The sequence below is a fragment of the Erinaceus europaeus genome, chromosome 21 (genome assembly GCF_950295315.1).
Source record: "Erinaceus europaeus chromosome 21, mEriEur2.1, whole genome shotgun sequence".
Classification (NCBI taxonomy): Eukaryota; Metazoa; Chordata; class Mammalia; order Eulipotyphla; family Erinaceidae; genus Erinaceus; species Erinaceus europaeus.
The window spans coordinates 36,874,649-36,902,191 of record NC_080182.1 but is presented as its reverse complement, the minus strand read 5'-3'; the positions used below and the strand labels follow the sequence as shown (position 1 = coordinate 36,902,191).

Sequence of the window (27,543 nt, the reverse complement as noted above, 5' to 3'; positions counted from 1 at the left end):
TTGTTTTTGGTTTATTCACCTCCAGGGTTGTTGCTGGGACTTGGTGCCTGTACTACAAATCCACTGCTCCTGGCAGCCATTTTCCCCCCATTTTATTGGATAGGACCAAGAGATATTGAGAGAGGAGGGAAGATAGAGAGGGAGAGAGAAGAGAGACACCTGCAGACCTGCTTCACCGTGTGTGAATTTTCACTCTGCAGGTGGAGAGCCTGGGGCGTGAACCCAGGTCCTTGCACGTAATACTGTGTGAGCTTAACAGGATGGATACACGACCACTTGGCTCCCTAACCCAACTTGTCTAAAAAATAAATGAAGTGGAGGCTGAGAAGCAGCTCACCTTGTAGAACACACATTGCCCTGTGCAAAGACCTAGGTTCAAATCCCCGGCTCCCACCTCCGAGGCAGAAGCTTCATCAGTGGTAGGACAGTGCTGCAAGTGTCTCTGTGTCTCTGTCTCTTCGATCTCTTACCCTGTGTAAAAAGAGTAGTGAACAGTAACATTTTAGTTGAATCCCACAAAATCAGCCCCCAAGCCCAGAGCACTGCTCCTGGTGGACAGTCGCAGGCCACACCTGGGAGAGGAGAAGCATGTCGGTGGGCCTGTCCGCTGGCTGACTAGACATTCTGTCTAGAGTCAGTGAATTTTTCTCTTGAGACGAGGGTGAATCTCCATTTCCCACATCCTTCTTGTAAGTCCCAAGCTTGGAATGTTAAGATGGCCTCTTGCCCAAAGGCCAGCATCAGATATTTATCCACCGCCAGGGCAAATGGCTGTCTGTGCACAGTAGGGAAGCATCTCTACTGTAATAAAAAACGCAGTGATAATGGAATGTTTTCTGTACATCGAGGGCGAGTTAACCGTTTTACACGCAGAGCATTCTCTCCTAGAGGGACCTGTTTATACCCAGCTTGGTGCACATTGCGGTGAGGCTGAACCATGAAGGGAAATGAGGAGACAGGAGTGGCTGAGGCTGTCAAAATAAGGGGCTCTTTAAAAGCCCAGCTGTCTGCTCTCTGTGATCCATTGACTTCTCTGCTGTTACAGACGACCAGATTCTGACAGCCACACTAAGCTTGTATAGTTCAGACAGTGAGTCAGCACTCTGGATTCAGAACGGCAGAGCAGTGGGCTGAGAGGCTAGAAGGCAGGCATTGGGCAAGTCAGATTGTAAGTAAGAACCTGATTTATTCCATCTTTGTGCCCCCAGCCTTGACTATAATTCTCCCCGCTGACTGACTGCATGACTCTCTTCCCAGGCCTGTGATTCTGGACAAAGGAGGGGAAGTCAGCAGGGCCTAGGAAGGATTCTCTGGATAGGTTTCAGGCTCACCTTGTCTTTGTGGAGCCCAGCATTGCTGTACACTGCTGTTGGTGGGCTAACTGCTATCATAAGGTGGCCAGGGAAGTGGCTTCATGGGTAGAGCATAGAACTATCATGCATGAGGTCCCAGGTTCAGTTCCTGGCACTGCATATACCAGAGCAGAGCAGTGCTCTAGTCTCTTATAAAATGAATAAATAATCCTTTATATATTTTTTAAAATGCTGTGAAATTGTGGTCTATATACACAATGGAATACTACTCAGCTATTAAAAATGGTGACTTCACCTTCTTTAACACCACCTTGCATGAAACTTGAAGGAATCATGTTAAATAATATAAGTCAGAAACAAAAGGATGAATATGATCATCTTACCCATAGACAGAAGTTGAAAAACAAGATCAGAAGGGAAAACACTAAGCAGAACTTGGACTGGAGTTGGTGTATTGCACCAAAGTCAAAGACTCTGGGGTGGGGGGGGGAGGGTCAGGTCCTGGAACATGATGGCAGAGGGAGACCTAGTGGGGGTTGAAATACTACATGGAAAACTGAGAAATGTTACATATGTACAGACTATTGTATTTTACATCAACTATAAACCATTGGAAGCTTTCCTATTCTTTATCCCTCTGGGACTATGAAGCACAGAAGGTGGGAGGTCTGGCTTCTGTAATTGTTTCTCTGCTGGACATGGGTATTGACAGGTTGATCCACACCCCCAGCCTGTCTCTACCTTTCCCTAGTGGGGTCAGGGCTCTGGGGAGGTGGGGTTCCAGACACATTGGTGAGATTGTCTGCCCATGGAGTTCAAGATGGAATTACATAGTAGCATCTGCAACTTGGTGTCTGAAAAGCAGTAAGTTATGAGGTAGGACAAGATCCTGGAGAGGTCCTTGAAAGAGCTTTTGACGGCATTCCTGTTGGAAGTGATGATAGAGAGAGGGGTCTATATGAGAGTTCTAGGCCCCATTGTATCTACAGAGGAAACCTAGAATTCCCTGACTAGGGCCCCGGTGACGGGGTGGCCTGCTAGTGACCTAAAATGCCGGCATTAAGTGAGCCCATGTCTTGCCCTTTTCCAGCTGCTGAGTGTTGATTGTCAGTTGTTGTATCCCAGTCAGTCCATGGGGTCTGACCTCAAGTTGGGTAGGAAGTTAAGGATTTAAGAATCAGCAGGGAAGCAATTACAGAAGCCAGACCTTCCACCTTCTGCAACCCACAAGGACCCTGGGTCCATGCTCCCAGGGGGACAGAGAATGGGAAAGCTATTGGGGAGGGGGTGGGATATGGAGATTGGGTGGTGGGAATTGTGTGGAGTTATAGCCCCTCCCCCAGCCTATGATTTTGTTAATGTCTCCTTTCTTAAATAATTTTTTTAAAAAGAATCTAGGGTTTTAGTGGGGTCTGACTTAGAGGCTATCATTTTCCTATTAGAAAACTTGAGATAAAGTGTACCAACCTGTGTGTGTGTGTGTGTGTGTGTGTGTGTGCGCGCGCGCGCTAATAAGTCCTAAAGGTGTCATTGAATAACTTCCAGTCCGGACTTGAATAAAACTTTATTAAAAGGGGTTCAGGGGCAGGGAACAGGGAAGCTGGGAGATGATTCACCCAATTAAGCACATACTTACCTAGTACAAGGTTTGAACACCCAATCACTTGGGAAAACCATGCAAAGGCGAAGCTTCAAGAGCAGTGGGATCTTACTGTGGTTTCTCTCCTCTCTGTGTGCCAGGAATGGTGGAAGCGTGTGGATACGAAACCCCAGTGAAGCTTGGCAGAGATCCTGTAGGGCCCGGGGCTCCAGGTAGACTTGTGTTACGCAGAACTTGAAAAGAGAACAGAACTACAGTTGTCCTAGACCCCACAGTATTTGTAATGTGGTTCAGCTGAAGATCATCAGCCTTGGCTTTTCCCTGGCGCTGGTGTAAAATGTCTCTGAGAAGGCAGTGGCCAAGCGTGAAAGGGGAACTCTTAGCACAGCAGATGAGAGAGGCAAGATTAGCACTTCCACAGAAGCTGTTACAAGATCACCCTCAGAACAGGAAGGAGATAAATTGGAGCACCATATTGGTCTGCACGTAGGGAGCTTACTTGAAATGGAGTCTTATTCTGCCAGGCTGTAAATATCAAGATAAGATCACTGTGATTAGCAGTTACCCTCATGGCCATGGTTCTCTGAGTTGGTCAAACTTCTCTGTCTTTCTGGAATTATCAGGAAGCACACTGACCTCATGACTGAGCTCAGGTTGAGCTGTGCCAGTCAGCTATTTCCATAGTAACGCTTAAAACTAATAATTTATTCTTACAGAAAATTCAAATTAGGGGCGAGGCAGTGGTGTACCCGGTTAAGTGCACACACTACAGGGAGTAAGGGCCCAAGTTCAAGCCCCTGGTCCCCACCTGCAGGGGGAAAGCTTCACAAGTGGTGAAGCAGGGCTGCAGGTGTCTTTGTTTCCCTTCCTCTAGTCCCCTTTCTCTCTCAATGTCTCTTTGTCTCTTATCCGATAGTAAAAATAAATAAATAAGTAAATATATCAAAGAAAATTCAAATTATACTGCCACTCAAAAGTGGTGCTTAGGAATTCATGCATTTCTTTAGAGTTTGTGTCTAACGCTTTTTTTTAACATAAATTTTTACATATAGTTTATACTGTAACCTTGTAAAGTTCCATTTAACTACAGTGAGAAAATTTAAACGTACTCATTTATCTTTGTTTTTATTTCTTAAAAGAGCTTTTTTATTCATGAGAAAGATAGGAGGAGAAAGAGAGAAAGAACCAGACATCACTCTGGTACATGTGCTGCTGGGGATTGACCTCGGAACCTCATGGTCCTGACTCCAATGGATTATCCACCGTGCCACCTCCTGGGCCACTTGTTTCAGTTTTTATCCTAGATGATCTCTTCATGTTAGTGGCCTTTTGCTTTTCTTTCTTTCTTAGTATTTTATTTATTTATGCATTCTATATATAGAGAAAGAAATAGAAAGGGAAGGGGAGATATAGAGGGAGACCTTCAACCCTGCTTCACTGCTTGTGAAGCTTTCCCCCTGCAGTGGGTGGGGGGACCAGGAGCTTGAACCTGGGTTCATGCACTCTGTGACATGTGTGCCCTGTCAGATGTGCCACTGTCTGGCCCTGGCCTTCTGATTTCCTTTGTAGAGTATTAGAAGACAAACCCTAAAGATGGCTGTTTGTTTCCATGTCAACCTTTTTCTTTATGACTTTTAGAGAACTGGTGATTCTTGAACTAAGTGTGATTTGGAAAACTCTCTGAATTTGCCTGCCCTTGCCTGAAAAGAAGATATTGTAGAATGTGAATTACCCTTTTAAAATCAAAGTCATTTGTCCTTCAGTTACTATTATTTTTGCCTCTTGGATTATCGTTGGGCCTAGTGCCAGCACTATGAATCTACCACTCCTGGTGACCATTTTTTCGTTTCTTCTTCTTTTTTCCTCCTCCTCCTTCCTTCCCCCCCCCTTCTATTTTATTTCATAGGACAGAGAGAAATTGAGAGGAGAGGGGGCTATAGAGAGGGAGAGGGAGAGAGAGAGACACCTGCAGATCTGCTTCACTGCTCACAAAATGTCCCCTTGCAGGTAGGGAGCAGGGACTTGAACTTGGGTCCCTGTGCTGGTAACGTGTGCTCAGCTGATCTAATACTGCCTGGCCCTCAACAAACCTCTTTGCATATTAGTCTGCTTAGGTTTTCGTAACTGAATACAGACTGGGTGACCTAAACAGTCTGTGCTTGTTTCCCCACAGCTGAGGGACTAGGAAGGTGCTGGCAAGTTCTCTCTCTCTGGGGACACCTTCCTTTCTGCTTTTTAAACAATCTCCTTCTCTATGTTTCCTCCTCCGCCTTTTCCTTTGTGTGCTGTGGGTGGGACGTGGGAGAGAAGTGTTCTAGTGTCTCTTCCTTTTTTATTTTATTATTATTGTCATTATTATTATTATTACCTCCAGGGTTATTACTGGTACTCAGTGCCTACACTGCGAATCCACTGGCCATTTTTTTTTTCCATTGTATTGGATAGCACAGAAAGAAATGGAGAGAGGAGGGGAAGATAGAGAGGGGAAAGAGAAAGACAGACACCTGCAGACCTGCTTCACCACCTGTGAAGCGACTCCCCTGCAGGTGGGGAGCTGGGGGCTTGAAGCGGGATCGCTTCATACGATGTGCGCTTAACCCAGTGCACTGCTGCCCGGCCCCCTTCCTCCTCTTTTATAAGGTTGTTAGTCCTATGGGATTAGCACCCACCTGCACGATCCTATTTAACCATGGTTACAAAGGACCCTGTTTCCTAATGGAGTCACTTTGGAGGTTAGACCTTCAAGGTGTGGATTGTGGGGTGGAAGATCTTCATTCGGTCCATGGGTATGTACGATTGAATGGTGACTTACAGACAGGATTCTTCCTCTGCAGCCCCATTTCACAGATAAGAGACAGTGTCTCAGAAAGGGGTCGCAGCTTTTTGCATGCCGCTGCAAACCACCTGCTTCTCGCCCAGAGTCTTTAGAAATGGATCTTACGGAATCTAGGAACGGAAAGGGGGCAGAAAGCGCTTTCATCAGTGCCTTCTACAGAGACAGAGACGCTGTTGGACTCTTCTTTATACTGTTCTCCACTACGGCGATTCTTAGATCGTGTATGTTTAGCTTATCTTTATTGGATTGTATAGATGTTCAGACTTTGGTGAAGCAGGTGAACTCAAGGTCTAGCATGTGTGCCATTCTCACTCCTTGGCTCAATGCTCTTCTCTTTCTTTTCTTTCTTTCCGCCAGGGCTGTCACTTGAGCTGAGTGTCTGCATGGCCCATGACCCCTACAACTCCTAGTGGCCACTCTTTTTATAGAGAGTGAGAGACAAAGACAGATTGGGAGAGAGGCGCAGAGAGAAGAGACACCTGTAGCCGTGCTCTGCAGCTCATAAACCTCCCTGCTCCCCAAAGGTGGGGACCAGGGACTTGAACCCTGTGTCTTTGTGCATTCTAACATGTGCATTCTAGTGAGTGTGCTACCACATGGTCCCTCGACCTAATTTTGCATGGTTTTATAGTTTAGAAAGAGGAGGGAGGGAGGGAGGGAGGGAGGGAGCAGAGAAAGAGAGAGAGAGACCTCAGCCTCCCCACCATCCATAGAGTTTGCTTAGCTCTGTCCAAGGTACTACCATGTGATTTGTTCCTGAGGTTTGAACAGACACACTCTACAAGATGAGCTAACTCCTGATCCCCTCCTTTCTCTTAGAGGATTGTTACTTCCTTTCATGACGAGAGAGTGAGAGGAAGGCCAGGAGCTCATCTCCAGCATACGCAGTGGCGAGGATTGAACTGGGGCCTGCCCCCTGCCTGTCCTGTGTGCTGCCACTGAACCACCTTCCTGGTAGCTGATGGAAACATTTACGGTGGTAAATCACTTGGGAGGGAGTGGGTTCTCCCTCCTCTCATAGTACACCACTCTTCTTTGACAGTTGTCTGTATAGCCGCAGCATGCAACCTTCCTTTTTTTTTTTTTTTAATTATATATATAATGGAATAGGAGATATTATAGTGGTTATGTGAAAGGTTTTCAAGCCTGAGGCTCTGAGGTCCCAGGTTCAATCCCTAGCACCACTATACTGTTTAGCAGTGCGTTGGTACTTGTCTATCTTTCATTAAAAATAAATAAATAGGGGGCGGGTGGTAGCACACCAGGTTAAGCGCACATTGTGTGAAGCACAAGGACCTGGTGCTCAAGGATCCCACTTTGAGCCCCTGACTCCCTACCTGCAGGAGTGAAGCAGGTCTGCAGGTATCGATCTCTCTCCCCCTCTCTGTCTTCCCCTCCTCTCTCAATTTCTCTCTGTCCTATCCAACAACAATGACAGCAGTGACAACAATAACAATCACAACAACAACAATGATAAATGACAAGGGCAACAAAAGGGAAAAATAATAGCCTCCAGGGGCAGTGGATTTAGTGGTGCAGGCACCGAGCCCCAGTGATAACCCTGGAGGCAAAATTAATTAATGAACTAATATAAATAATTTTGGAAATAAATTTATTTATTTTTGGATAGAGACACAGAAATTGAGAGGGAAGGGGGGAGATAGAGAGAAAGACAAAGACACTTAGAGCACTGTTTCCCTACTTAAGAAGCTTCCCCCCTGAAGGTGGGGACAAGGAGGAGCATGCAGCCTTCTAAGAACTGACACATCTAGTCTGCTAAGCTCAGATCTAGCGTGTTATGTTTCTTTTTCCTAAAAAAAGAAAAAAAACCCTCTCACCTAAATATAGTCTTCTAAAAACTGCCTCTAAATGACTGTGCTCACCCCTGAACAAGTTGTCCCCGTGCCTCCTGACGTCGGTGCGTGAAAAGGAAGGTAAATGTGTGAAATCAGATGGTGATTGCTAACAATGAGATTTGGGCTCATAAAATCAAGGATATTATTCAAAACTGTGAGGTAAATTAGTCTCATTCATTCTGATGGGGCTAGACTCTGTGGCTGTGTGTGCCTTCTTTAATTAACATGCTGCAAAGATGTTCTGATTGGGATTATTAATGAATGCAGTGAAAATTTTTGCTGCTTGTAAAGCTTCTGTCACAGACGGTTTACAGAAACCCCCCCCCCTTTTTCTTTCGTTCTTTTTCCACAGATTCCTTACATGGCTTGACAGATGGAGTATTCATCTTTGAAGCTGTTTCCACAGAAGATAGCAAAACCATGCCGGGCTATGATGCTATTGTCGTTGAACAATGGACTGTCCTGCAAGTAAGTGTAAGATTGACAGTGGTGGGTCTTTTGTCTGGAAAGAGCGTGTTTTATGCAGTTTGCTCCGTGTGACACAGAGGCTGCTAAGCGGGGACTTCTCTCTGAAAAGCATTTTGACCTGGGTTCACCTGCTGAGCACGCCCCCTGCCCTTCACCTTTTCCTGATCCTTGTTGTCTACCCCTCCTCCGCTTAGCAGGTGCACCCCGCTCTCCCCGCGCTCTGAGGACAACGCTGTGCACGCCAGGCCACACTGGGTGTCAAACAGGTTCTTCTTCAGTGTGCTTGTGACCAAAGACCCTGGGTGGCACTGCAGGTGCAGACGCCTAGGGAGTGGCCTTCGCGGCTGTAAGAGAAATATCACTGCTGGAGTTATCAACTCTTGTAAGGTCGCCAGGGAAGAGAAGTCCGCACCCAAAACTCTTCACACTATGACTACACAGTAAGGACTTTGATGTCCCTGGGTTTTCGCAGGTGGGGAAACTGAGGCATGGGGCGTTTAGGCAACTGGCCCAAGACTCTGTGTTCACCACTGAGGGATGTCTTTGAGTTCAACATTACGACACTGGATTCACATGCCTGGGGCCCCATTTTTGATCCTGGACACCCAGTATGTGCCAAGAGCTCAGCAGTGGTCTGGGGGGGAACCTCTCTCTCTCTCTTTCTTTCTTCCTCTCTCTCTTTCTCTCTCTCTCTCTACTTACTTACCTACCTCTATCACTGTCTCTCCATCTTGCTCATGAAAATAAATAAATCTTTAAAATAAAAAAACTGAATCCCCCCCCCCCGGCTCCCCACCTGCATGGGAGTCACTTCACAGGCGGTGAAGCAGGTCTGCAGGTGTCTGTCTTTCTCTCCCTCTCTCTGTCTTCCCCTCCTCTCTCCATTTCTCTCTGTCCTATCCAACGACAGCAGCGACAACAACAACAATGATAAAACAACAAGGGCAACAAAAGGAGAAATAATGGCCTCCAGGAGCAGTGGATTCATGGTGTAGGCACCAAGCCCCAGCAGTAACCCTGGAGGCAAAAAAAAAAAAGAAAAAATAAATAAAACACTGTGAAGGGCTGCGGACTGGTGCGTCCAGCTGTGCACACATGGTGCTGTGTTCAAGCCCCCAGTGCTTTCCTGCAGGGGCGCATTTCAAAGGTTGTGAGGCGGTGCTCAGCAGGGGTCTCTCCCTCTCTGCCTCCCCATTCCTTCTCAGTTTCTTTCTTCTTTTTATTTTTTATTTTTTTGCCTCCAGGGTTATTGCTGGGGCTCAGTGCCTGCACTATGAATCCACTGCTCCTGGAGGCCATTTTTTCCCCCTTTTGTTACTCTTGTTGTTTATCATTGTTGTTATTGCTTTTGTTGTTGTTGGATAGGACCGAGAGAAATCAAAGAGAAGAGAAGGGGAGAGAAAGATAGACACTTGAAGACCTGCTTCACTGCTTGTGAAGCCACCACCACCCCCTGGCAGGTGGGGAACTGGGGTCTCAAACCGGGATCCTTACACCAGTCCTTGTGCTCTGCACCATGTGTGCTTAACCCTCTGCACTACTGCCCAGCCCCGCCCCCCAATTTCTTTCTGCCATATCAAATAAAATAAAAAAGAAATAAGGGTTGGGGCAGGCAGTGGCACACCTGGTTGAGCACACTCATACGTCAACGTGTTCAAGGATCCAGTTCAAGGGAAGCTTTGAGAGAGGTAAAACAGGTCTGCAGGTGTCTCTCTTTCCACTTTCCCTCCTACCTCCCTTCCCCTCTCAATTTCTTTCTATCCGATCAAATAAAAGGAAAAGAGAAAAGGAAAACATGGCTACTGGGAGCAGTGGATCCACTGTGTAGGCAGGTAGGGAGCCAGGGGCTTGAACTGGGATCTTTGAGCAGGTCTTTGCACTTCAAACTATGTGCACTTAGCCCGCTGTACCATGGCCCAGCACCCCTTCCCTTCCGTTCTAAGTCACACTTCTACCTATTGCTACTTCCAGTTATCCTTCCTTTTTCCTCTTCTCTCTCTGGGTCATAATGGAATTGGGTTGCAGAGCCCCCTCATCATCTTCCCCTAACATTTTTCCCTCTCCGGGACTATGGGCCAAAATTCTTTTTGGAGTGCAGAAGGTGGAAGGTCTGGTTTCTATAATTACTTCTCTGCTGGACATGGTCGATCCATACTCTCAGGATATAAAGAGAGACAGTGAGAGAGAGACAGAGAGAGAGAGAGAGAGACCACAGCACTGCTCTCTCTTTCCCTAGTGGGGCAGGGCTCTGGGGAGGTGGAGTTCCAGGACATATTGGTGAGGTTGTCTGTTCAGGGAATTCAGGTTGGCATCATGGTAGCAACTGCAATTTAGTGACTAAAAAGCATTAAAGCAGAAAGGAAATTGTTTAATAATCAGGAACCTAATGGCAAGAATAGAGCAGATGAGATTTGGGGTCTCCATTTTGGAAAAAGTTAGGAAGTCTATTTTAGATACATTGCAAGAGGTCCATGACTTTACTATTCTTTGCCTGAGCCTTTACTTTACTTTACTTTACTTTACTTTACTTTACTTTACTTTACTTTACTTTACTTTACTTTACTTTACTTTACTTTACTTTTCTTTGCCTGAGCTAACATGCAGGTGGGCTGAAGGTATTGTCTGGGGAGATAGTGTGAGTGTTGGAAATAAGACTAGAAAAGTAGATCAGGGAAGAGAGTAGCTCCTAAATATGGGAAAAGTATATAAACAACATTAACTGTAAACCCCATTGATCTGATCTGGGGCCCATATTCAGCACAGGAGCCTGTGTACCCTCTGCATCCCTGTAGGTCTGAGCTCACATTCCACGGTTATAGCTAGGCTGCACTCACTGCAGGACCCGTCTTCCACGAGCAGCAGAGTATGTTGACTATGTTGACCCAGTCTCCCTTCAGAGAGTGGGGCAGTCTCTACCACTGTTGTTCCACATTGAGGGCAAGGGTCCACGATGCTGTTCCTGATGGAGATGACCAGTGATGGTGGAGAGAGGGATCTGCTAGAGGTCTAGGCCCATCATATCTATGTGGGAATCCCAGGATTCCCTGACTAGGGCCCTAGATGATGGGGCACACACACTATTAAGGGAGATGAAGATAGAAAGGGCACTATTGCCTTTTCCCTTCAGAAAAAGATCAATTTACAGGATAGGTCAGCTCAGGAAAGATTAACATTTGTTTAGAAACTTTTCCTGGATGTGTTGATCGGTTTTCACTAGGTTTGGTTGTCAGTTTTGTTTCTTGGCTCTTTGAACTTTCTTCTTCTTGACCTCTTCTTTTTGTGCTTTAATCTATTAAGCGATGTCAGTCTGAGGTCAGTTCCCCATCCACACATCCACAACACACACACTCCAGGAGTGTTTTCGCTCCCCCCCTTCCCAGGAGCCCTTGGAAATGAAATAAGGTTTTAAAGACCTGTGACGGGCCCAGGGCGAGCACGGGCTTGCAAAACCAATTTTGTGCATCCTTCTCCAGTCGATGTTCAGTGACAAGATTCAGTCTGATTGGTGGCTTGAAACTGGCTATGGTGGAAATATCACACCACTGAAATTGGCAAACACTAGAAGTCCACACCCGCCTGCCTCCCCGAGACATCACTCACGGACAGGGCCTTTGTTTCAGCACACCTCAGCGTTATGACACACAGGTGGGGCTGGCATCCAACTCGGCTGAAATAGACTTCCTTAATTTTTATGTTAGCGGTGACAAGTGGATTAATGGTATTGAGGCTATTGTTTACCAGTTTTCTCTGCACAAAGAAGTCTTCTGTCTTCTCTTCCATCTGCTGTCTTTGGAGCACTCCCCAAATTTCCCACGGCAGCAACAAACACCCTGTCTTCTTTAGTAGCTCGACTTCTGAGGTTACCATCTCTCAGAGGCAAAAGTAGGGGAGCTCTCTCCTAGGCAGACTGTACCCCTTGGCTTACTGGTTTGTCATCCTTTATGAAGCAGGTGTCTATGACCTTGAGGGACCAACTCATAGGTCACCTCCTCCAGGGAACCTTACACCCAACTTCAAGGTTAGATAGCCTGTGTGTTGTCCTAATTCTGAGATATAATCCATTGAGCCTTCTGGTATACCTGTCGTTATTTATTGATCTGCCTTCTTCCTGTCAGAGTTGAACATTGGCCTGTGTCTTCCAAGGCACCTAGGAAAAGCCTCCTGAATTGAGTTGAAGGTCTTTTGGTTTAATTCCATACTTTTTACACTTGAAATAGTATTGTCTAGAGAGCATGTTGAAAACACAGATACCCACGTTGTCACCATAGATGTTTCTACTCAGCCCATGCTGGGAATCCCTGCTTGGAAGGTTCCAGCCCAGCCCAGCAGTGTATAGCCAGGGCAGTTCTGTTTGTGAATCAGCTTTGCAGTGGGGAGACTTGTCAGATGCCCCCCTCCTCAGCCCACAACCGTTTTTCTTCATGCCCTGGCAGGTGTGTGGCATTTGCCTGGTCCCTTTGCCTTCCCTCTGGAGGTCCCTCCCTCCCCCATCCTTTGAGCCTCCGGGAATGACTTTTCCTGTCCCTCTTGGCATGTGGTCAGTCTTGCTTATCTGACAACCTGTCTTTCCAGGCCAGCATAAATTTTTCTTCTTTTCCATCTTTTTCTCAGCTGGGATTGACTTGTCCCTCTCCAGCCCAGAGGTGCATCCCAGCTCTTTAATTCCCAACCAAGTAACTGAATGTATGAAAAATATGCTTGTCCTTCCATTTCTCAGTTGTCCAAATGGGGAATATTAGTAAGAATCTCTCAGAGCGGATGAGAATCAAAAGAGAAATAGATTTTAAAATTTCAAGAGCGGTAGTTGGTATACAATATATGAATATCACTTTGCTTTATTGATCACCAGATATCATCAGCTAGGATTCCTATTTTATTGCCTTGATCTTATCCTAAAAAGTGCAGGGGAAGTTGGGCGAGGGAAAATATGAAGTCAAGTTCGAAATAATTTCATTCTTTTCTTAGATGGAAATGCATGGCCTAAAATAAAAGGCAGTTGTAAATAGAACAAAAGTCCACTCATAAGTCATCTAGAACAGATATTTTGTTTGCTTTCTTTGTGTTTATAACCCAGAGTGTAAGTAAAATGGATAATTCTTTGAAAGGAAAGGGAGGAACTGCATAGACTGTCAAGTAGCATAGGAGACAAATAGCTGGAGTGACGGTCCAGCAGGTAGAGCATGCACTTGACCTTGTATGAGGCCCCGGGTTCTAGCCCCAGTACCCCATGGAGGGCCTCTGGTAACAGCAAGGAGAAGTCCATGTGTGCTGGAGTAAGGGTACTGCTGGATTCGTGGCAGTTTCTCCACCTTCATACCCAGCCCCTCAGAGATTCCTGTGAAAATTGCAGCCAGAATCAAACAGAAGAAAGTAATAAAAATACTTCTAGCTGATGTGTTTAGAACAGAGGCTGGTGGGCTCATTGCAGAAGTCTGGTAAAGGGGGCCGGGCAATGGTGCACTGAGTTAGGCATGTTAACTATACAGAAAGACCCAGGTTTGAAAACCCCACTTCCCACCTGCATTGGGGACACTTCATGAGTGGTGAAGTGGGTCTGTCTCTCTCTCCTTTCTCTATCTCCCCATCTTCTAAAAGTTTTCTCTGCCCTATCCAATTGAAAAAGAGAAGGAGAGAGAGAGAGAGGGAAAAGGTGAAAAAATGGCTACCAGGAGTGGTGGATTCCTAGTACTGGCACTGAGGCCCAGTAATATTTCTGGTGGTGATAAGGAAGGAAGGAAAGAAAGAAAGAGAGGGAGGGAGGGAAGGTGGGAGAAAGAAAGAAAGAAAGAAAGAAAGGGGAAGGAAGGGAGAAAGAAAGGGAGGGAGAAAGAAAGAGAGGAAAAGAGAGAAGAAAAAAGCCAATTAAAAAGCATCATGGGAGCGTCAGGAGCTGACTGGCCTGGCCATGTGGAGGCCTGGGTGTGAGTCTCCAGCGCCAGGTGCAGAAGCACCACAGCAGAGGCGGAGCTCCCACACTGCGCGTGTCTCCCTGTCTCGCTGCCTGAAATTAAAGAAAACGTTGGGGGCGGGCTGTGCGGCACGTATTGCTGGTGCAAAGACCTGGACTTGAGCCCCGTCCCCACCTGCGGGTGCTTCATGAATGATGGGACAGGGCTGCAGGTGTCTCTCTCTTTCTACCATGGTGTCCAGGTGTCTGTCTGTCTCTCTCTCTCTCTCTCTCTCTCTCTCTTCTCAGTCTTCCCTTCCCTGTCCTAGCTAATAAAGATTAAAAAGGAGGGGTGGGTGGTGGTCCACCTGTTGAGCACATATGTTATAATGCGTAGGGGCCTGGGTTCACTTCCCTGGTCTCTACCTGCAAAGGAAAAGCTTCACAAGTGGTGAAGCAGGGCTGCAGGTCTCCCCTCTCCCCTCTCTTCTCACTCCTCTCTCTCTCTCTCTCTCTCTCTCTCTCTCAATATATGTATATATCCCTCCCCTCTCAATTTCTGGCTGCCTTTATTCAATAAATATAGTTTTTAAAAATTAAAGAAAAGAAAAAGTGGCTGCAGAAGCTGTGAATTATAAATAATAAATAACGGATATAAATAGTGCTGGCACTGAGTAATAACCCTGGTGGCAGTAAAAAAAAAAAAAAGAAAAAGTTGTCCTAGGAGCGAGGAAATTATACATGTGTGAGGACCCTGTACTAAGGAACAAAATAAAAGGGGGGTGAGTGAGAAAGAAACCTGAGGAGTGGCTGAGTCTCTGCGTGAAGCGTGCACCGTGTCCTGCTCTGGGCCCTGGACTAGGATGTAGTAGCACCTTAACATGCCAAGAGAGATGTGTGGGTGGATGGGGGGATTTCTGCGCTGTCTCCTAGCCCCCCAAACTACAGAATAATAAATGAGCTAGTGAGGCAGGGCCCACAGTGGGATCACCCACACATGAGATGCTAATGTCATTCCCTGGCACCACCTTTAGAAAAACTTAACCAGGTGGTAGCGCAGCAGGTTAAGCGCACGTGGCACAAAGCTCAAGGACCGGTGTTAGGATCCCAGTTTGAGCCCCTGGCTCCCCACCTGCAGGGGGGTCGTTTTGTAAGCGGTGAAGCAGGGCTGCAGGTGTCATATCTTCCTCTCCTCCTCTCTGTCTTCTCCTCCTCAGTTTCTCTCTGTTTTTTATTTTTTTATATTTATTTATATATTTTCCCTTTTGTTGCCCCTGTTGTTTTTTATTGTTGTTGTGGTTATTATTGTTGTTGTTATTGCTGTCATCATTGTTGGACAGGACAGAGAGAAATGGAGAGAGGAGGGGAAGACAGGGGGGAGAGAAAGACAGACACCTGCAGATCTGCTTCACCACCTGTGAAGCGACTCCCCTGCAGGTGGAGAGCCGGGGGCTCAAACCGGGATCCTTACACCGGTCCTTGCACTTTACACCACCTGCGCTTAACCCACTGCACTACCACCCGACTCCCAGTTTCTCTCTGTTCGACCCAACAACAATAACAACAAGGGCAAAAAAAAAAATGGAAAAAATAGCCCCTAGGAGCAATGAATTCATAATGCAGGCACCGAGCCCCAATAATAACCTTAGAGGAAAGAGAGAGAGAGAGAGGGGGGGGGGGGAGAGAGGAGAACCTATGAGAATCATACTCATGTCTTACACACTTGACTCTGACGTACCCTCAGTAGATGTGATTTAACAGTGGCTTGTAAGATTGCAAGATCACAAGGGCACAGTGCACACTACACCCGCCACTAAAGGTCTGTGCCGTCTCCCACTGCCTCTATAGCTCTTACAGAAATCACAGTTAGAGACAGTTTGGCTTCTTTTTGTGGCTAGTCCATGTGTTTTAGTTTGCTGTGCACCACATGCGAGTGAAAACATCTGGTGCTTGTCTTTCACCTCCTTACTTACTGCACTCATATCATCACCTCCAGCCCCACCCGTTTTGCCCCGAAGGACACAGCGTCACCTCTCTAACTGCAGGGTGATGTTCCACTGAGTACATAGCCCAGCTTCTTTATCCAGTCATTTCTTGGTGGGCATCGAGGCTGCCTCCACTCTTTATGTACTGTGACTAACGCAGGGCTGCATATCCCTTTAGATTAGTGTTTCCAGACCTTTGGGGAATGTACGTAAGAGTGTGGATCTGTTGGCTTGGCAGCCCAAGCCCATCTTTCTTGCTGAACCATCCACCATGTGCTTTCAGCAGTGTCCAGCCTCTGTACTTGACAGCCCAGAGAAGAGAGAGGACTGCGGGATCCTGTTTTCTTAACTCCTCCTGGTCTTTTCCCGGTTCTCCCCAATGGGCCTAACTCATCGACAGTTGTTTGTTCGAAGCAATGGTCCTTTGTCAGATTTCACTGAAGCTTTCCTAGAAATTTCCTTTGCACATATGATCCCTTTAGACAACTTCAGTGGAGACACGATAGCATGATAATGAGTCTAACTGATCCAGGCAGACCTGAGGACAGTTAAGATCGAAACTCAGGGTGCCCCGTTGCTGGCATCAGAGAGGCTCAAGTCTCCTAGAGAGCTGTCTGCTACTTGCAAGGACTTCCGTGGCCTTCCTACCGCTCCACTTGACCTCTGGCTGTCTGGCAGGGTTGGCCCTGGGGGCCGCCACTCCAGATTGTGCCAGCTGAGCTTATTATGGTCACTTCTCTTCATTCTCTGCCTGTGTGTTCAGTCTGCTGTCCAGTGGACTCCCCTGTTCATTTCATCTTATCCGCTTCTGTGGTGGTGAGGTTCTTTTTTAAAATTATTTATTTTTTATTAGATAGAGACAGAGAGAAATTGAGGGGAAGGGGAGATAGAGATGGAGAGAGACAGAGAGACACCTGCAGCCCTGCTTCACCACTCATGAAACTTTCCCCCTGCAGGTGACCACCAGGGGCTTGAACCAGGTTCCTTGCGCACTGTAGTGTGTGCACTTAACCAGGTGCGCCACCACCTGGCCCCCAGTGCTGAGGTTCTTTGCTGCGTCGTCTCCTGGCCCTGTGGAGACATTTAAAAAAATATATATTTATGTATTAATTTTCCCTTTTTGTTGCCCTTGTTGTTTTATTGTTGGTAGTTATTATTGTTGTTATTGATGTCGTCATTGTTGGACAGGACAGAGAGAAATGGAGAGAGGGGGAGAGAAAGACAGACAGCTGCAGACCTTCTTCACCACCTGTGAAGTGACTCCCCTACAGGTGGGCAGCCGGGGGCTCGAACTGGGATCCTTATGCTGGTCCTTGCGCTTTGTATCACCTGCGCTTAACCTGTTGCTCTACCGCCTGACTCCCAAGTGGAGACATTTTTTATCATGATCATCTTGTCCTACACTGTGAAGGTCTTTCCAGCCTGGGCTTCTGTCTTATTTCATTGTCAGAGTGGAAAGAAGATGCAGGCCGTGGGTGTGCTGGAGGCTTCTCCTCCAGGCCCCTCTGCGGAAGGCAGGCAGTGCTGCACTCTCTCTCTCTCACACACACCTGCCCCATAGTCTTATCCAGCAGCATGTCAGGTCCCACGGTCTGCAGCCTCCTGGGGTCTGATCTATTGTTTTCTAAAGATGTCCAGCCTTCTCCTCAGTCCACATTAGTGTTTGCCAAGGAGTAACATCCATCTCTGTGGTTTCTAGAATTCACTACCTTCTGGTCTGACAAAGGGAGCCAAGATTCGTTCTTTCTGAACCATCTGGCACTTCTTTCTTCACCACGGTTTAGCCAAGATAATTGTTTTGGTTCTGAGATCATAGCCTTTGGTGCCAAAAAGCAGTCTTCTGTCTCTTTGGTGAGCCAGGAGATTCTTCTTCGAAAGATCATGTCCAGGAAAGGACCAGGCTGGTGAAGATGCAGCCCTTCCCCAGGCTGTGACCCCCATGAATTTCCCCCACAGCTCTGATCCTGGTGCCCCAGTGTGCTGGATGTGGTGGAACCAGTGCTTTGCCTGAACACCTGACTCTTGTAAGCCTAGTGCGTTTCCAACATCTAGTGAACATGTTAGGGCCGGTCAGATGGCAGAGAAAAATTGACTGGGGAGTGGGGAGGGGAGAGGAAGAGAGAGAGAGAGACACCTGCGACATTGTTTCCTCCTGCAGGTGGACCTGGGTTTAAACTGGGTCCTTACGCTTGTCAACGTGTGCACTCAACTAGATGCAGCACTGCTAGCTCATTATTATTATTATTATTATTATTGTTGTTGTTATTGATTTGCCACCAGAGTTCATGCTGGGGCTCATTGCTGACACGATGAATCCACTGCTCCCGTCAGCCGTCTTTTCCTTTTCTTTTTCTTTTATTTGATAGGACAGAGAGAAATTGAGTGGGAGGAGACATAGAAGGGGAGAGAAAGATAAGACACCTACAGACCCACTTCGACATTTGTGAACGGTACCCCCTGCCGCTGGGGATCAGGGGTTTGAACCTGGGTCTTTGTACGTAGTAATGTGTGCACTCAACCGGGGGTGCCACTGCCTGCTCTCCTCTCCCCTCCCCCTCCCCTCCCCTCTCCTCTCCTTCCCTTCCCCTCCCCTTCCCTCCCCTCCTCTCCTCTCTCCTCTCCTTCCCTTCCCTCCTTCCCTTCCCTCCCCTCCCCTCTCCTCTCCTCTCTCCTCTCCTTCCCTCCCCTCCCCTCCTTTCTTCTCTCCTTCCCTCCCCTCCCCTCCTCTCCCCTCCTATCCTTCCCTGCCCTCCCCTCCCCTCTCTTTTCTCCCCTTCCCTTCCCTGCCCTTCCCTCCTCTCTCTCTTCTCCCCTTCCCTTCCCTCCCCTCTCCTCCTCTCTCCTCTCCTCTCCTCTTCTCTCCTTCCTTTCCCTCCCCTTCCCTTCCCTCCCTTTCCCTTCCCCTCCCCAATTTTTTAAGTGCCTACCCCTCCCCATGACTCAGCAAGTCATGGGTTATGGTTATCTGGTGTCTGATGGGCTCCAGGAAGGGAAGAATTCTGGTTTTCCCCCCAAGTGGACCAGGGGAGACTGGGCATGCTCCAGGAATGTTCTGGTGAAGACTAAACTAGAAACAGTCAGGTGAGGAGGGCCAGGGAAGGGCAGGAAGACTCTGAGTCTCCATCTCTGTCTGCATTTTCTTCTCCCCTGAAGTCTCAGGTCTTGGCTCAGATACCTGTGTTTCACTTCATGGGCACATCTCAGCCATGAGCCCGATCCCTGATCCCTGCTGCGTCGGCCAGTGAAGCAGGAAGGCCTGGCCTTGCACTGGTGGGGAGGCAGTTTTGAGTGTGGTGAGGAGGGCTAGGCCTTTAGGTCCTTCCTCAGTGGAAGATGACTGTCGGGGTTCCGCACACCCTCTCCTATATGACAGCTCCCACAGATCCAGAAGTCCAGTGTCAGCCACAGCCTCTGCTTGAGCTGCCAGAAGGCTGAAACCAGGACTGGACTCCGTAGTGGAGGCGGGGGGGGGGGGGGGATGCAGGCTCTGTCCTCCCATTCACATTACTGATCGGACTCAGTTCCTTGTGGCTGTAGGACGGAAGTCCTGGCAACCTTACTGAGAGCCAGTGGGGGGGGGAGGGAGAAGGCTCATATTCCTTCATTTCCTCATCACCAGGCCTCCTCCCCCCAAGGACTTTGCAAGTGCACAAGGTCTGGGATGATAGGGCAGGTGGTTCTCCAAGAAGGACTTAATATTTTGTTGATGTATTCCCTTATTACGGCATGGACCTCATGCATGCTCAATGCTGAGATACCGGGTCTTTCTTTTCTTTTCTTTTCTTTTCTTTTCTTTTCTTTTCTTTTCTTTTCTTTTCTTTTCTTTTCTATCTTATGTTGAGAGGTAAAGACGCCATAATACTTCCCTCCCATCCATGGAGCTTCCCCAGTATTGTCTGTGATGGCCTCATTTGGTGATGGGACTTGAACCTAGGACCTCAAGCTTGGTAAAGTGTACACTTTACTAGATTAACTATTTCCTGGCCCTAAGAGTTTAGGATATTAAATCAAAGAACATAGAATATCAGAGGGTGTTCTAGAATTCAATGATCATTGCTACTCTTTGGAATCTGTTCTTTTGTAAATTCACTTAACCAAAAATCTTAGTAAAACTAAAGATAAAGGGGGAGTCAGGCAGTAGTGCAGCGGGTTAAGCACACATGGCGCCAAGCGCAAGGACTGGTATAAGGATCCCGGTTCAAGCCCCTGGCTCCCCACCTGCAGGGGAGTTGCGTCGCAAGCGGTGAAGCAGGTCTGCAGGTGTCTGTCTTTCTCTCAGCCTCTCTGTCTTCCCCTTCTCTCTCCATTTCTCTCTGTCCTATCCAACAATGATGACATCAATAATAACTACAACAATAAAAAAACAACAAGGGCAACAAAAGAGAAAATAATATAAAAAGTTTAAAAATAAAAAAAACTAATGATAAAGGGAAAACCTAAGAGAGGAGTTGAGAGACACACTCAAAAGGGGTTGCTTGAATCGGAGGGAGGTCTTTGTTCATGGATCTGTGACACCACCCTGTGCCTTGTCCTGTTTCACATCTTTTTAATGGCATTTGTAGAGATATAGAAGGGGGCAAATATGTGGGAGACCCCAAACTGGAAGGCCACCAGGATCTAAAGATCACAGTGGGTTGTGCAAAGCCACTCTTGGGGGCCTGGCTGGTGGTGTACGTGGTCAAGCACACGTAGTACAAAGTGCAGGAACCCTCACCAGGATCTGGATTCGAGCCCCCGGCTACCCGTCTGCATGGAGGACACTTCATGAGCAGTAAAGCAGGTCTGCAGGTGTCTTTCTCTATATATCTTCCCCATCTCTCTCAATGTCTCTCTGTTCTATCCAATAAATTGGAAAAAATGGCCGCCAGGAGCAGTGGATTCGTAGGGCCGGCACTGAGTCCCAGTGATGACCCTGGAGGGAAGACCAAAGCAAAGCAAACAAACATTCGTGTTAGGTGTGAGACACACTCAAGGGGAAGGGAGTTGAAGGGCATATATGAGCTTAAGTTGTGGGCAAGATTCTGGATAGTCTGTCCGTGCTGTTGTCGGGGGGAGGGGGAGAGACACAAAACAGAACAAAAAAATCTTTATTTTTAACTTATTTTATCCGGGCTCTTTTTGAGTAGGTTTCTCTGATTTCTTATGCCATTTCTAATCTCATTATCTATTAGTTTCTAGATGGCGGATGAAAACCCATCCAATAAAATGTAGCAGAATATATTTAAGTATAAAAACAAATAAATGGTACTTGAGTTTTACAAATCAGTAATATAGACTGGAAATGTCCTGCTTTGACAGCCAATCTAATGAAAAAGTGGGTTACTGCTCCCCTCCAGAAGCTCTGAATGCCCCGGCCCGTGACAAAGTAGGGGATCTCTGGGCCAGGCCTGTGCAACTTTGTCCCTACATTCTGTTCTTTCCTTTGCTGTGGGGGTCCTTCTCTTCCTCCAGGCTTTACCTGCAGACCCTCACTCGTCCTGGACCTACACCCTGTGCGCTCGCCTGTCAAACCCTCTGCTGGGTTCGCTGCCTCTTTTCTTTTGGAACACACCACCTTTCCCCTTACTTGAGATGTTTTTTGTTTGTTTTATTTTGTTTTGAATTACTCTGTAAACTCCTTGAGTCAAGGACTTCAGCTTCCCTGGAGCCCAGTTAATTTCTTTCATTTTACAAGCTTTCAGTCAGTGCTGGTTGGATGGATTCGAACAGCATGAGGTTACTGATAAAAGATGACCGGTCATATTTATGAAAGTGCATATAGAAAGGACTTTGCCCTCTGTTCTTCAACCTGACACTGGGTGAGTTGGTCCCAACACAGCTGTCATGGGTACTAGCAGGAGTGGAGGAGATGCCTGGCGTCTCAGATCTCAGATCACCAGATCTGAGTTCCCTTGTAGGAGGAAAAAAGCTACCTCCTCCAGACCCAGACTTGAACCTCATCACACCAGAGTGAATGGGATTCCATCCTGAGACCTTGGGTGTGATCACACTGAGCGCCGCCACTGAGCTCTGCGCGCCCCGGCTCTTCAAGTGCGCGTTTCTCCCTAACGGTGTAATCCAAATGAGTGAAAGCTGTGAAGTTGTTCTTCTTCCACTGCCTTTAATGGCTGTTTGAAGTAAGGAGCCCTGCCTCCATCTCTATCACCACTCTCTCTCAGGACCTCCTGACCATCATAGCACACTTTGGTCAACACACTCAAGAACTTTCATGATATTTCCCCCCATGAATTTGAGTTTATCTGGACTTTCATTGTGAAAACTAGTTTTCAAATTTACTCCACGTTCCCTAGAGTCTAAAAACTGCTTAAAGTTTCAACATCAAATTTATGGAAACTTAAAGTGGACTTGTTTTGAAATAATGCACTGACTAGGAATTGACTTCTACAGGATCACAATAAAAGTATATCCATGTTCAGTCCTTTACAACGTTAAGTTTCTCTCCTGTCCTGTGGGTTTTGAATCTGAGACCTTCCAGCTTACTGAGAAAAATCTCTGTCCATGGGCTATTACCCTGGCTCTGCTGACCAGCCCTTCTCTTGCCCAAATGTTCTTTGACAGATGAGAGAAAGCTGTGATTTCATCTCATTGTCCCTAATCATGCTTTGAGTTAATGAACTATGTCTATTTCCCTACAAAAAAAAATAATATGTCAGCAACTCTTGACTTGGAACACACTCATAACACTGATCAAGATGTTTTCATGTGGTCCGGGAGGTAGAGCAGTGATAAAGCTTTGGACTCTCAAGCATGAGGTCCTAAGTTCAATCCCCAGAAGCACATGTGCCAGAGTAATGTCTGGTTCTTTCTCTCTTCTATTTTTCTCATAAATAAATAAAATCTTTAAAAAAAAAAAAAGATGTTTTCATACCTTCGTCAACACATTCAAGAGCTTCTGAGCGATACTTCTACTTTCACGTGATTCTCTCTAGACTTTCACTGAGAAAACGGTTCTTTGTTTACTTATTACGTAGAGACAGAGAAATCAAGCGGGGAGGAAGTGATAGAGAGGGAGAGACACAGAGACACATGCAGCCCTGCTTTACCACTCAAGAAGCTTTCCCTCTGCGGGTGGGAACCGGGGGCCTGAGCTCATTGTGACATGTGCATTCAATCAGGTGGGCCACCACCCGGCCCCAATATTTTTAGATTTTATTTACTTATTTATTTATTTTAATGAAAGAGGTAACAGAGAGAAGTAGAGAGCAGAGTGCTGATCAGCTAAAGTTTGTGGTGGCGCTGGGAACTGAACTTGAGAACCTCAACCATGAAAGTCGTCTGCGTAACTCTCATGCTATTTCCCCAGTCTGAGAAACAGTCCTTCAAATGCACTCTGAGTGTAATAGATGAAACTAAGCACAATAGTTTCCACTATCAATTTGGAGGAACTTAAAGTGTATTTAGTTTCCAAATGTGCATAATATGGTTATTAATTGACTTTTAATGGATGACATACCACGTGTGGACAGGAATTCCAACATTCAGATGTCCGTCTTCTCTTAGGGCCTGTGCATCTGAGGCCTCCAGCTTGCTAAGCGCAGCCTCTCTCAGTGGGTTGGTGCCCAGGCTCCACTGGCAAGTGCTTCTTCCTTCCCCTGATGGTCTCTTACACATGAGAGAAAGCTGTGTGGGTGGTGATCACTTCACTCGCCGTAATCACACTTTGAGATAAAGAGTTTGGCCTAATTCCCTATGAAGATAATGTATCGGCAATTCCTAATACTCATAGCACACCGAGGTGTTTTTATACCTTGGTCAACATCCTCAGTACTTTTGAATGACATTTCCATTTCAGCTTGATTTTATTTGGATGTCCCATGGGAAAATAGTCTTTCAGATTTACTCTCAGTGAAATCACTCACTTTGGACAGACTTAAGGGGGACATGGTTTCAGCAGATATATGGTGCGGATAGGAGTCCGCTTTGTCCAGGTCATAATATATCTGCTCGTGTTTAAACAGTCGCAGTAGGGAAAGTTTCCCCTCCTCTCTTGTGGGTTTTGAACCAGAGGCTTTCTGGATTGACACGTGAAAGCCCTACCAGTGAGGCATCACCCTGGCTCTGCTGGCTATGGAGTCTCCTCTTCCCTTAGCTAGCTGGCTTTAAGTGGTAGAAGGGCTCACCTGTAATGAAAGAGGTAGCCTGTATTTTTCTTGACTTCTGGGAGAGAACTAGGTCCTGGGGGGAGCTCGTGTAGGACCACTCATCAGTGCAGGCTCCTGTGTATCTGTGTGTATCGTATTGCCCAGGAGTGAAAAAGAGTGAAGTACTTACTGATGCTTGATACCACATAGGTGAACCTTGAAAGTGTCACGTCACATTGGAGATTATGAAAGAAATGACAGTTAGTGGACAAACCAGTGCCATAGCACTCATTGTGATGAGAGGGTAGGGCAGGACACTTAAGGCAATGGGATTTTCAAAAGGACCCCAAATAAAATTAAGATCTCACAACTTGCCAAGGTCCATGTTCAGTGGGGAAGCAATGACAGAAGCCAAACCTCCCACTTTCTGCACCCCATAATGATCCTGTGTCCGTGCTCCCAAAGGGATAAAGACTAGGGAAGCTTCCAATGGAAAGGATGGAATACGGAGTTCTGGTGGTGGGAATTGTGTGGAATTGTACCCCCTCTAACCTATGGTCTTAACAATATTCCCATTTCATAAATAAAAAAATTAAGATCCCAAATCTCTTTGAACCCATTTTATTTTAGGATTTTTTTAAATAGAATTCTTGGGAACAAACCAAAGGCCCGGTGCATACACAATACCTCTGAGCCACTTCCCTGACCCATTTTTTTTATTCTGTGTCCTTAGAGAGAGACACAGGGAGAAGGAAAGGATGAGAAGCAGAGACACTGATACACAGCTGTGTCACCCAGAGAGTTTTGTTGATGCTGTGCCTGGTGCTCAGCCCAGTCAGTTGCTTTGATTATGGTTTGTTCTTCATTGGCTGATTACTTGGGGGGTCACAGTGCAGATGCTGATGGCAGTGCAAAGAAAAATGCATCTCGGGAGTGGGGCGGGTAGCACAGCAGGTTAAGGGCACATGGAGCAAAGCCCAGGGACCAGCGTAAGGATCAGGGTTCGAGCCCCCAGCTCCCTACCTGCACGGGGTTCCCTTCACAGGCAGTGAATCAGGTCTGCAGGTGTCTGTCTTTCTCTCCCCCTCTGTCTTCCCCTCTTCTCTCCATTTCTCTCTGTCCTATTCAACAACAATGACATCAATAACTACAACAATAAAACAACAAGGGCTACAAAAGGAAATAAATTTAGGAAGAAAGGAAAGAAGGAAGGAAGGAAGGAAGGAAGGAAGGAAGGAAGGGAGGAAGGAAGGAAAAGAAAGGAAAATGTATCTCTTAAGGGCTCTGGTGCATTTTTCTCTGAGTCGGAGTAGAGCAGGGAGCCTATCTTTTCCTAAAGCAGTCCTAGTGCTGAAACAGCTGGGCAGTCAGGGAAGGGTCTGTCAGTCTCAAGGCCTGACCTCTTGATGGAGTTTCCCAGCACCTCAGAAACCCTACTCGTTGTCCACTTAACCAGGAGCAGGGCTCTCTGAGCACATGCTGTGGGATTAGTGCCACATAATTTGGCTTTGAAGGCGAGGAGAGAGCATGAGGTGAGAGAGTTGAGTTAGTATCCAGGTCACCATAGCAACAAGATGCTGACAACTGGGTCACCATGAGAAAAATATTGACTAAAAAGGCCTTTGACTTAAGGCTGAAGCGGACATGCAGCGCCCTGAGTTTTCCAGGTAGAACATGTTACGGAGCCTCAGATATCTCACCCACTGGATTTTCAGAATGACTTCAAGGTGGCTAGTCCGGGGGTCGAATCAAAGCCCATCCAGGGTGCTTTGTCGTGTGGTTCTGCCTTGTGGGGCTCTGGCCAGGTTGCTTGGTGGCAGCAGAATGAGAATGACTCTCACTTGCATTTCCTCCTCCTTGGACCTGTTGGACCAGCCTTTGTTCACCACACCTTCTGGCTAAGCTGTCAGTCCCCTATCTTAGATGGCAGTGAGAGACTCTGATTTGGTTTTGACTCCTAGAGTTTTGCTTGCTAAGTCTCTTGTACCCCCACCCCTCCCCCCAAAAATCTTTTTCATTTGATCTCATGGGAAACTTCCCAAGTTTACTCCTCCCCCCCTTACTAGATAAGATTAAGAAGGCTGATGAGGGGAGTTGGGCAGCGGGTTAAGCACATGTGGCGCAAAGCACAAGGACCGGAGTAAGGATCCCGGTTCGAGCCCCCGGCTCCCCACCCGCAGGGAAGTCGCTTCACAGGTGGTGAAGCAGGTCTGCAGGTGTCTGTCTTTCTCTCCTCCTCTCTGTCTTCCCCATCTCTTTCCACTTCTCTCTGTCCTGTCCAACAACAACATCAATAACAACAATAGTAACTACAACAACAAAAAAAGAAGAAGGCTGATGAGAAATAGTTAGTATCTCTCACCCTCCTCAGAGTGTCTCAAGAGAGTCAGAAAGTGGCAGATCCTCTTCATACCCAGAAAGAAAATTTTCCTCTTGTGCCTCAAAGCAAACTGGAAGGGACTTGGCAAGTGTCTGGATGGGGAGAATGTTTCTTGTTTAACTTTTATTGTACAAAGCTGTTTCAAGTCTGCAGGAGTGGTCAATGCTTAGCCCCATGCCTTGAGTGAGTGAGTGTGTGTGTGTGTGTGTGTGTGTGTGTGTGTGTGTGTGTGTGTGTGTGTGTGTGTCAGCTTCTGGAAGGTATAGCCTTGTGCTAAAGCCCCACAGAGCTGCCCATAGGATGTAACAGCTTCCAGTTGCTTCATTCATTGCTCTGGGACCACAGTGACTGGCCACTGTCCATCCTGACTCATGGTCAGTGCACCGCAGCGCTCACCCACGCGGCCACTGTCCGTCCTGACTCATGGTCAGGGCACCGCAGCGCTCACCCACGCGGCCACTGTCCGTCCTGACTCATGGTCAGGGCACCGCAGCGCTCACCCACGCGGCCACTGTCCGTCCTGACTCATGGTCAGGGCACCGCAGCGCTCACCCACGCGGCCACTGTCCGTCCTGACTCATGGTCAGGGCACCGCAGCGCTCACCCACGCGGCCACTGTCCGTCCTGACTCATGGTCAGGGCACCGCAGCGCTCACCCACGCGGCCTCAACACCTCTCTCTTCATTCCCCCCAGCGTAACCTGGAGATCTGAGTTGTAAGGAACCTCCATCCAGAACTCTAGTTGCACCCAGGCAGATAGCTGTCTGCAGACAGCTCTGATCCTGTCACCAACACGCCATCTCCTTTCCCCTTTCTATGTTCCGTGTGCACAACTTCAGAGAAACTCCGTGTGGGTGCTGGAATCCGGGAGTGTTATCTTGCACATGCAGGTTTGGTTCTCCTGCCAGCTTGGCGTGCCTGGTGCTGCGGGAAGCCAGGGCAACGGCATCTGGGGCTTGTGCCTTCTTCCCGGTGTGGCTTCTTATCTCTCCCTCCCTGGGCCTGCTGGCGGCTGCGCTGGGCCTCACGGTTGGTTGCCACAAATTAAACTCCAGATGTTGGACTTTGGGCTCTGGATGTCACACAAGGTCAGCATGTGCCTGATGTGGCAGAAAGGAGAGCACAAAGCGTGAGGAG

The 27,543-nt window shown here is 47.3% G+C and overlaps 1 protein-coding gene across 2 annotated transcripts in view; it reads left to right on the top strand.

Annotated features, from left to right (window-relative positions):
* The window catches only part of RFTN1 (raftlin, lipid raft linker 1), a 273,063-nt gene that overhangs the window by 211,694 nt on the left and 33,826 nt on the right, over window positions 1-27,543 (top strand). For both annotated transcript variants that reach the window (XM_016191112.2, XM_060180858.1), the window contains exon 7: window positions 7,958-8,073. In XM_016191112.2, the coding sequence (XP_016046598.1) occupies window positions 7,958-8,073 (116 nt within the window). The remainder of the gene's footprint in view (window positions 1-7,957; window positions 8,074-27,543) is intronic.